The sequence below is a fragment of the Nicotiana attenuata genome, unplaced genomic scaffold, assembly GCF_001879085.1.
Source record: "Nicotiana attenuata strain UT unplaced genomic scaffold, NIATTr2, whole genome shotgun sequence".
In the NCBI taxonomy this organism is placed as follows: domain Eukaryota; kingdom Viridiplantae; phylum Streptophyta; class Magnoliopsida; order Solanales; family Solanaceae; genus Nicotiana; species Nicotiana attenuata.
Genome location: NW_017670264.1, coordinates 1,290,672 through 1,300,828, shown reverse-complemented (window position 1 = coordinate 1,300,828; position 10,157 = coordinate 1,290,672). Strand labels below are relative to the sequence as shown.

The following is a 10,157-nucleotide window of genomic DNA, read 5'->3' as shown; positions in this document are numbered from 1 at the left end:
GCTGCACACTTCTCAAATTTGCCGTTAACCACCCGAAATCATCCCGAGGACCCCCTGGGGCCCTCAACCAAAAGCACCAATACCACCTAATACCTTATTCGAACTTGTACCAATCCTTAAAACACCTAAAACAACACCGGAAGTCCGATTAAATCAAAGATTCAAGCCTAAGAACTTTAAATTCCAACAAAACACACTTTCGATCAAAAACCTAACCAAACCTCGCCCGAATGACCTGAAATTTTGCACACACAACCCAAATGACATGACGGAGCTACTGCAACTTCCAGAATTCCAATCCGACCCTCGGACCAAAAACTCACTATCGGACCGGAAACTTCAAAAATTCAAACTTCGGCATTTCAAGCCTAAATGAGCTACGAGCCTCCAAAATACATTCCAAACACGCTCCCAACCCCGAAATCACCTAACAGAGCTAACGGAACCATCGGATTTCCATTCCGAGGTCGTCTTCACACTGTTCCGATTACAGACCATTTTTCAACTCTTAAGCTCTCATTTAGGGACTAAGTGTCCCAAAACACTCCGAATCCCAACACCGAACGTCCCGGCAAATCAAAATAGCAGAAATGAACTTAGGGGAAGCAGTTGATGGGGGATCAGGGCGTAAATTCCAAAAACGACCGGCCGGGTCGTTACAATATCTCTTCCAACCATTTAGCATATCAATTTCAAATATGATTTCAGTAGTAACCACCTACACCAACAGATTCACGCCATGTATGGATGTTCTATACCTCTCAAGCTCTAAGTTGTGGATACTTAAACATAGCCCTGATATACTTTCAAGCCATACTAATATTCAATATGTATTTACTGACTAATATTTTGAGGAAAATTGAACTACAAATATTTGCAGGCATTGCAGGTCTATTCAGAAAGAAGTATAAATAACTAGAAAACTGATCTGCTCGTTCACAATAATAAATATGACTTTATTATTGATTATCTAATTTATATTGATAGAACCTTTCAAACAAGGATCCTGTCCAAGCCTATTTCTCTCCTGGACTCCCTCTAATATAATAATCTCACTCTCTGTCATGATCTTGGCAACACAACAATAATTTTGCTGAAGCTTTTGCAATGCAACATGGGATGTATAGAAATGGATTTGACTGGAAAATGGTGGAATCAGACTTTAGAATATTCATCCAATTGATAAAGGAACCAAACAAAGCTCCACGAAATGTGAAAAGCATAATGCACATAAAGAACTTGCTGCGCAGTTTTCAGGAAATTTCATTTTCACTATTTAAAGAAGCTAATGGACTTGCCGCTTCCTTATCAAAATACAACCATAACCTAGAGGAGGGGGAGGAATACCACACCTCAGCAGCCTTATCACGACACATCAGGGGTCATCTCACGGTGGACGACAAAGGTCTATTGTACGTAGCCTTACCCTACATTTCTGCAAGAGGCTATTTCCACGGCTCAAACTCAGCAATCTCCTGGTCACATGACAGCAATTTTACCAGTTACGCCTAGACTCCGCTTCGTTTTGTGCATTTCCCAATAGTAAAGAATTAAGTTTGTTCAATTCTAACATAGGATATGAGGAAAGGCATTACATCTCCGTCCTTCATGTTTTTAACTTTTTGATATTAATATAGAGGGTAGGTATCAAATCCGAACCTCAATCACCACAAGGTGGAATTAACCAACAAAACAGATGCAAGGAAAAACAAAAAAACAGCTATTATTTCAGAACTTAGCACTAATAATTCAATAATTATCGCTTTTCCTCTTTTTCCTCTATCAAGGTTCCCTAAATGAGATGGCAAAGGTGCCCAAAAACCTAAATGATAGCCCTTGGCAGAGGCTAGCTGCAAAGGCCTCAATCATCTTGTGCCCACTCTGCCTAGAGGAAAACATGCCTTTTGAAATGTTGTTCAAGACAACAAATTTTATCTATATCCTCTATCTTACATTGGAACAATATACCGCCACCTAATAACCTTTTTGTTTCATGAAATAGCGACACAATAAAAAGGAGAAATGTTTACAAGAACTGCAAGCTATACAATGAAATATGATGTATGGATTCATATCCATTCGAACTCTTGTTCTATACTTGATTAAAAAAAAGTGCAAAGGGCATAACAGCTAGGATAAAGCAGAACTCTTACAATAGGGGATCTGATAAATGGACCTCAAATCTCTCCGATGTGGGACAACTCATTAGGATCAACAAGGGTTTCTACACAGATTTCTGCATGTTGACATCCCCTAAGTCCAGCGACTTCCAGTTTTCTGGTGGAACCATCCTTTGGGTTGTATATCATGATTGTTGGGGGAAGCAATAGTAAGATTTCCCCATTATTCGGCTGGCAAAAATGTGTAGAGAAAGAGAAAATGGATGAAGTGAACATATATTCCCCAATATATTGAGGATATTTGATGGTGAACATCTTTGTCCAAGATGCATTAACTCCATAATCCTTCATCATCCACACATCAGAAGTAGTTCCTTCAGGACAAATACAAACCAATGCAAGATCACTTCCCACCCCTCCCAGCATCAAACGAGAATTGGCTTCTCCATAATTAGGAAGCTCCAACTTTCCCCATGTCTCATATGTTAAATCAAGAGTTATGAGGTTGCAAACATTGAGCGCATCAACATCAGCAGTTGAAGCCCAATAAATCTTCCCATTGACACATTTACCTAAATAATCTCTCATATAGTAGCCCGGAAAGTTATAGACTCTTGTCCAAGAATCAGTCCTCAAACTGTAAATGTTGACCACAGTACCAAATGAACTACCATCATCAGAAGTACCGCAAATAATTACTACTTTATAATCGTCATGTAACTCATCATATCCAAAACCATGTCTGTAATAAGAGGTACCAGGCCTCATTTGAACATCTAACTTACGCAATTTCTTGGACTTCCTAATTGTTGGGTTCCATATAAATGCCTCCTTAAAGTCAATCAAAAAACAAATCAGTCCATTGGCCGAACCCACAATCCAACGAGGGGTTTTTTTCACGGGAGAATCAATGTCAAATACCTGAGCCCTAGTTCCTTTTTGAAACAAGGAAGGGAGACAACATACCTTGAATTTGCTTTTGAAGTGTTCAAATATAACCCTATGGCTGCTGAATGCTTTGTCATTAGCTGCTAATTTCATATGGGTTTTCACAAAATAAGGGCTAGAGATTAGTTGAAGCCATGACTTTGAAACGCACTTGAATCTAACAGGGTCTTTGGACGTCAGCTTTAAGAGGATCTCCGTGATGAGTTCAACGGGTAGGAACAGGGATTACAGAAGCACCCATTGTAGCTGCAGAGAGGTAAGTTTGACTGAAAATGGAAATGGGTCTCGTAGCATGAGAGAATTCAGTGTAAAATGGCTTATATAGTTAAAATCTACTTTTACAAGGGGGGCGTGGAGCGGAGGCGTTTTAGTTTTGATGAGGGGGAGGTGGGGGCATGTGCACAATAGCCACTAACAGCTCACGCCTTTATTTTAAAGTCAGTGTTTTAAAATATCTTTAGCCTTTAGCCACTAGTTTAATAAACTTTAACTGCCGGACGAAAATACCCTTTTGCTCGTGTCCTTAACTTCAGGACTTCAGGACTACATGTCCTTAACTTTTGAACTTGAAGCTCTAAGTTCAGGACTTCAAGACTACATGTCCTTGAACTTTTGAACTTGGAACTCTAAGTTCAGGACTTCAAGGTTACATGTCTTAACTTTTTAACCTGTAATCTAGTTCAGGACTTCAGGACTACAAGTCCTTAACTTTTGAACTTGGAACTCTAAGTTCAGGACTTCAAGGTTACATGTCCTTAACTTTTGAACTTGGAACTCAAAACTTCAAGACCAAGCGTCCTTAACTTTTGAACTTGTAAGTCAAAGTTAAGGAACTATTGGTCCTTAACTTTTGAACTTGTGCTTGTCCTTAACTTTTGAACGTGTAACTGTAAGTGTGTAACTGTAGTTAAGGACTGTTGTCTTAACTTTTGAATTTGTAAGTCCAAAGTTAAGGACTTAATTTGTCTTAATTTTGAACTTGTAACTGTAAGTTAAGGACTGGCTTGTCCTTAACTTTTTGAATGTGTAACTGTAAGTTAAGGACTGTCTGTCCTTAACTTTTGAACTTGGAAATCAAAGTTAAGGACCTATTGTCCTTAACTTTTGAACTTGTAACTGGTAAGTTAAGGACTATTGTCTTAACTTTTGAACGTGTAACTGTAAGTTAAGGACGTTGTCCTTAACTTTTGAACTTGAAAATCAAAGTTAAGGACCTATGTAAGTTAGAAAAAATAGAAAATGAATAAGAAACAAGCAAAGAACAAAAGAATTGAGAAGTACCTCAAAAATGCAGAAATAAAAGCAGGTGGTTTTTTTTTTTGGCAAACTGTTTTTTGAGGTTTATGTTGGCTTGGTACTATAATAAGAACAATTCCCAAGAAGTGAAATGGGAAAGATAATGGATCTAAGTCATAGAGTTTTGATATTATTCTGACGCAAGTCTTGGAAATATTTGTTGTTCACACTAATAATTCTAATAGTAATAATAATTGCAGACACACTGCAGAAATAGTAGTACAACGATGAAGAAAAGACTTTTTGTGGTCTCCTTTCTTATGTGGCTACGATGAAAGTGAAATAAGAACGTAAACATTCATTTTGGATTATGGAGAAGGCACGCAGAGAGAGAAGCGAGGGTTTGGGAAGAAAAGCAAGGGAAGAAAAGGTAAAAATGTCTTTTCACATTAATTTTAATAGGGCAGTGGCTATTTTTGCTCAACATTAGAATTGCTGGATAAAAAATAAATACCACCTTAAATAGTGGCTACCCCATGCCATTTCTACGGGAGGTGGAGATATGGGGCGTAAATACATGGATATTTAAATTTTACTAATTTCAAAAATTTTAAGATAGTATAAAATAAAAAATAATTACAAAAATTACTTTAACATCACAAAATTATAACAAATAATCTATTTAAAAATATTTATAAATTATAATTCAACTATGAATAATACAAAAAGTATGACATATATCATAATATAAAAATTAGCTTCAACATCGTTACGACTCAAACATCAAAAGTAATGTATTCGATACGAAATATTATATGTATCTCTTAAGGAGTAATGAATCTTGAAAGAATTTTGATATTATAATTTGATATTTTTCTAAAATACCCATTTTATTTAATATGCTATCTATTTCAAAGAGATTTATATAAAATATAATTCAAAATTTAAAAATGATTCTCTAGCATCATTTATAAGTTTCAACAAGTTAATAAAGTGACACATAATTCAACATACAATACCATGATAACTAATTATTTTGTAAATAGATACTAGCTAATACTAAACTATTAAATTAATAAGTATTGTATCTCGTAAACGTGAAAAAAATAATGTTTAGAAAAATAATTATTAAAAAAATTATGGACTACATTATATAGTAAAGATATAATAAAAGTTAATAAATAAATACTTATTAAATGAAAGATTTATTTAAAATTAACTATCATAGCAGTCTTAGTGGATAACGTGCAATAATTTTTATTTTAATTATGATATAAACTACTCTCAACTTAATGATTTATGATTAAGAAAAAAGTAATTTTGAATTGTCAACGGTTTATTAAGAAAATTTGAGAATTTATAAGGTTAGTTAGATACAACTGCATAAAGTACTATTAGGCGAGCCCGGTACGCTAGGCGTTGGGCATATTCGGGGCGTAAGCCCCGATGACCGAGACGTAAATCTCACGGAACTAAGCCCCACACATAAATCCAGAGGCATTTTACGAGTACTCCGCCCCGGGGCGAGTCCCAATTCTGCCTTTTAAAAAAAAGGTTAGAATACTATCATCTAATATATTATGACGGAATATTAATGTTATAAAATTATGATCTAATATATTATATGTATTACTTTAATAAATATTAGTTATTGTTTTATTATTTGATACAGTGTACAGAAATATAATAAAATATATACAAAATAAGATAATACACATTATATAGTAATCAAATAAATTATTTGTTCCTTATTTATTCTTTATTATTATTAAATTAATTAGCAAGTACTTATTACTATATAGTTACTAATATTACTTTTTATTAACTCGTCAATTGGCTCAATATTTTGATACTACTCTTTTAATATAATATAGATATATATTTTTTTTACTCTGAAAATATTTTATATTTTTAAACTTATGTCATACCGTTCAAAATTGTTCAATTGCCTAAATTTATCAATAATTTTCTTGAGTGTTATTTATTCATCTTTTATTTATTAATTACTTCAAAATATAAATATCATAAGATTATCTTTATCCCCTCTTTTTGTACATTCTTTTCTATTTTAATTGTAGGCATCTAAATTTTATTGGATTTAAATCCATAAAATTATTTGGACTATATTTTTGAATTAAAGATATGTTAGTTCAACTAAATGTATTGGGATAATATAATTGGATTAATTATATAAGTCCAATATACATGGATTAAATAAATAAGTCCAAATCCATTGGGTTAACCCATTCAATTGGGCTACAAGTGATAAGCACACTTCATTAGGCCCAAGATGTCATCTTCCTAGAGGCCCAATGCCATGTGTCAAATGACATGGCATGCCAAGTCAAACGAAAGAGCCAATAAGATCGTGCCACGTGTTAAAAAAAATAAGGCATGCCAACCCAAATTAAATGGCCAATGAAACAGCGCCATGTGTGCAAGTGACATGTTCTGGCCAATCAAATGTGGCCTTGTCACACTTCAATTTGATTGGTCGGAACGAGTTTGTTCTTATTGTAACTCTTCCCTCCGACAACTATAAATAGGGGTCTTCATAACACAGAAAAGACACCAGAAGTTATAACAAGAAGCGAGAAAGAGCTCGTGGATCAAACACTGCAAATTCCTCCACAAGTTCCAAGCTTCAAGCAATCAAGTTCAAGCTCAAGAACGAAGAACAAATCAAGTTCAAGATCAAGAATGAAAGAACAAATCAAGTTCAAGCTCAAGAACAAAGAACAAATCAAGGTTCAAAAAATACGAGTTCAAATCAAAGTTTGTGCTAGTTGAATCCAAGATCATCCTTCGTGGAAACTAATATAAATTCAAGATCAAGCTCGGAGGCCCTTGAATTTATTTATTGGAAAGAAGAATCAGAAGATCCATAGAGATTGTACGCTCATATTATTTGAAATAAAATACTATGATTGTTGCAATATTTTTCGGTCTTGATTTTATTTTCTTGACGCAATTTATTGTCTACAAATTCTAGCATGCTCAGTGGGACAATCTTTACCCCTCATCTCAACTTTTCAATTATCATAGTTCAAGAACGTCGAAATGGCTTCAAAGAAAATCAACTTCGGATCAACATCCACCAAGACTGCTAACTCCAGGTTCTATGCTGATATGTGAAGCATCCTCGATGTTACCTTTGGAAGCTTCGAACCATTTACGAGGAGCAAAGCAAGCTATTTAGGACAACAAGCACTCTAAATGTCGTCCGCATCAACCCCTGCTTTCGTATCTTCGTCCTCAAAAGGAGCAAGATCCTCTACAAACGTACCGAAGGAGGAAGCGATATTGCTAAAAGATCAAGAAAACTCTAGCTCTACTTGACCTCTCCGGATCGAAGAACTCTGTTGTGAAGGAAGATGATGATATGTCAAGTGATAAGTCTTCCTCACTTACAGCGCATAGCATGAGCCATTCGAGAATCAATCTGTGTGACAATCCATGCTACTCCCCATCATCCACAACAATCATGCAAGCCATGGTGACAAACACTTCATCTGTGGAAGAGCAGTTGGCAAACTTGACGGAAGTAATCGCTGGCTTAACCAAGTGCATGAAAAATCAAGATGCTAGAATTGACAAGCTAACAAACAGGGTAGGAATCTTGATGGAAGAAGAATCCACCCATGCACCTGGCAAACTCTCAAAAGTTCAAGAGATTGATCCTCCCTCACGACAAGTTGCATCCACTAAGTAAATTCCAGTCTCTTCGGAAGGGATGATTCCAATCAATCAACTAAAGGAGTTCATTGAAGGGACTATAAAAAAACAAATATGAAGGTGCTTCTAAGTCCTCCTTTACCTATGCAAAGTCGTACACTTCAAGGATCGATATGTTGAAGATGCCTGCTGGCTATCGACCTCCAAAATTTCAGTAGTTTGATGGCAAAGTCAATCTAAAGCAACGTGTGCGTACTTCATTGAGACGTGCAACAATGCTGGGACTTATGGAGATTACCTCGTCAAGCAGTTTATTGGCACGCTAAAGGGAAATGCTTTTGACTGTTCCATAGACCTCGAGGCTAGATCTATTGATAACTGGGATCAACTAGAGCAAGAGCTCCTCAATCTCTTTTATAGCACGAGATGTACTGTGAGCATGATAGAACTTACAAATACTCGTCAACGAAAGGGTGAACCAGTTATCAACTTTATCAATCGTTGGAGGATTGCAAGCCTCAACTGCAAAGAGAGGCTTAGTGAAGCTTCTGGCATAGAGTTATGCATCCAAGGCATGCATTTGGGACTCCGCTACATCTTGCAAAGAATGAAGACTAGCACATTTGAAGAACTTGCGACTCATGCCCATGACATGGAGTTAAGCATGGCCTCCGCAAAAAAAGAAAGGCTGCCTATCTATGAGCCTCTCAAAGGGAATGACAAGCAAGAAGTCAGGAAATGGAGCAAGTTTGTACGCAAGTCTGAAAATAAAGAAGCTATGAATGTAAACACATCACCTGTGAAGTTCACAACGAAGGTAAGCAAGAAGTAGAGTATGAAATCCACTTCTTTTCAAGATAAACCAAGTGGGAAGTTGACTCTAAAAGAAATGTAAGAGAAGGAGTATCTATTTCTGGATTCTGATCTGTCACCAATTTTTGAAGAACTCCTCAAGTTAAATCTCATTGAGGTTCCGGAGATGAAACGGCCAAATGAAGCTGGTAAACGAATGACCTAAATTATTACAAATACCATCGACTTGTGAGCCATCCTCTAGAGAAGTGATTTGTCTTCAAGGACAAAGTTATGGACTTGGCTCGTGAAAAGAAGATCCTGCTTAAAGGTGAGAAAGCAAGCACAAACCGAATCTCTATCACCTTTGGCTCATTCAGTCCGGATGAATTATATGGTTTGAAAGAAAGTAACAATGAAGAATTATTGGAGAACAACAAAGTTGAAGTCGATCAACCTGATGATGATCAAGATTGGACATTGGTGACTTGTCGTAGGCAACACAAAAGGATCCCACGAAAAGAATCAATAGAACAACCAACAAGGAAAATGATGGTAAAAAGGCCAAGGAAACAAAATCTAGTTAGGCATTTGAAGAAAGCAAAAGTGGAGGTGCAACACCCTCAACAACCACGACATTCAGTGACCTTGGAGGATCTCTTGCCATGTTTGTTCCGCATGAAGATTTTCCATGATGGTATTGAGGCCTCTTGTTGAAATGATGATAAATGGGAAGAAAAGAGTGATGACCTACCGTTGGCACCATCGTCAGAAAAGCTCATCGAGTCTATTCCTCAAGAAGTTAACGCGTGCGAGGAAAAAGTTACGTTCACAAATGACGATCTTCTACTAAGTGACACTCTTCATAACCGCACGTCGTACATGGTTGGCTATATGCATGATGAAAGGTTAAATCGAATTTAGAGGATCCTCATTGAACATCTTGCCAATTCTCATTGCGAAAGAACTTGGTATTCCCATGAAAGAACTCTCGAGAAGTCGTGTGATGATCCAAGGATTCAACCAAGGGGGAAAAGAGCCATATGCAATCAAGTGCATGGCTGCATGTGATTGATGGAAAGACTTCATACAATGTCTTGCTTGGAAGGCCTTGGATACATATGAATGAAGTGTTCCATCTACCTACCATCAATGTTTGAAATACTACGAGGGTGAAGTCGAGAAGAAGATAGTTGCTGAGGACGAGCCATTCACTGAGGCTAAGTCACACTTTGCCGATGCAACGTTCTACTTGAAGAACCGCATTGTGAAGGAGCTAACAGCTGATGATGTCATGAAAAGCAAGAATGACGAGCCCACAACTAAAAGAGATGAGGTGACTGCTGGCAAAGCCAAAGCTATTACTGAGGAGGTACAACCTTACTC

The 10,157-nt window shown here is 36.6% G+C and overlaps 1 protein-coding gene and 1 pseudogene across 1 annotated transcript; both read right to left on the bottom strand.

The window, feature by feature from the left end:
• Nucleotides 1-1,376, bottom strand: part of LOC109236912 — a 7,950-nt pseudogene extending 6,574 nt beyond the window's left edge.
• A 686-nt stretch (nucleotides 1,377-2,062) lies between these two features.
• LOC109236924 (F-box/kelch-repeat protein At3g23880-like) lies at nucleotides 2,063-3,223 on the bottom strand. Its single transcript, XM_019403163.1, has 2 exons — nucleotides 3,087-3,223; nucleotides 2,063-2,951 (listed from the first exon to the last, which is right to left on the bottom strand). Exons 1-2 carry the CDS (start codon nucleotides 3,159-3,161, stop codon nucleotides 2,178-2,180), a joined length of 849 nt encoding a protein of 282 aa, XP_019258708.1. The 5' UTR covers nucleotides 3,162-3,223; the 3' UTR covers nucleotides 2,063-2,177.
• Nucleotides 3,224-10,157: the final 6,934 nt, after the last annotated feature.

Bases quoted from the DNA above. Each gene is read 5' to 3' on its own strand.
- LOC109236924 (XM_019403163.1), bottom strand. From the start codon at position 3,161: ATGAAATTAGCAGCTAATGACAAAGCATTCAGCAGCCATAGGGTTATA. The intron at 2,952-3,086 runs GTATGTTGTCTC...ATTGACTTTAAG, and splicing joins ACTTCAAAAGCAAATTCAAG to GAGGCATTTATATGGAACCC.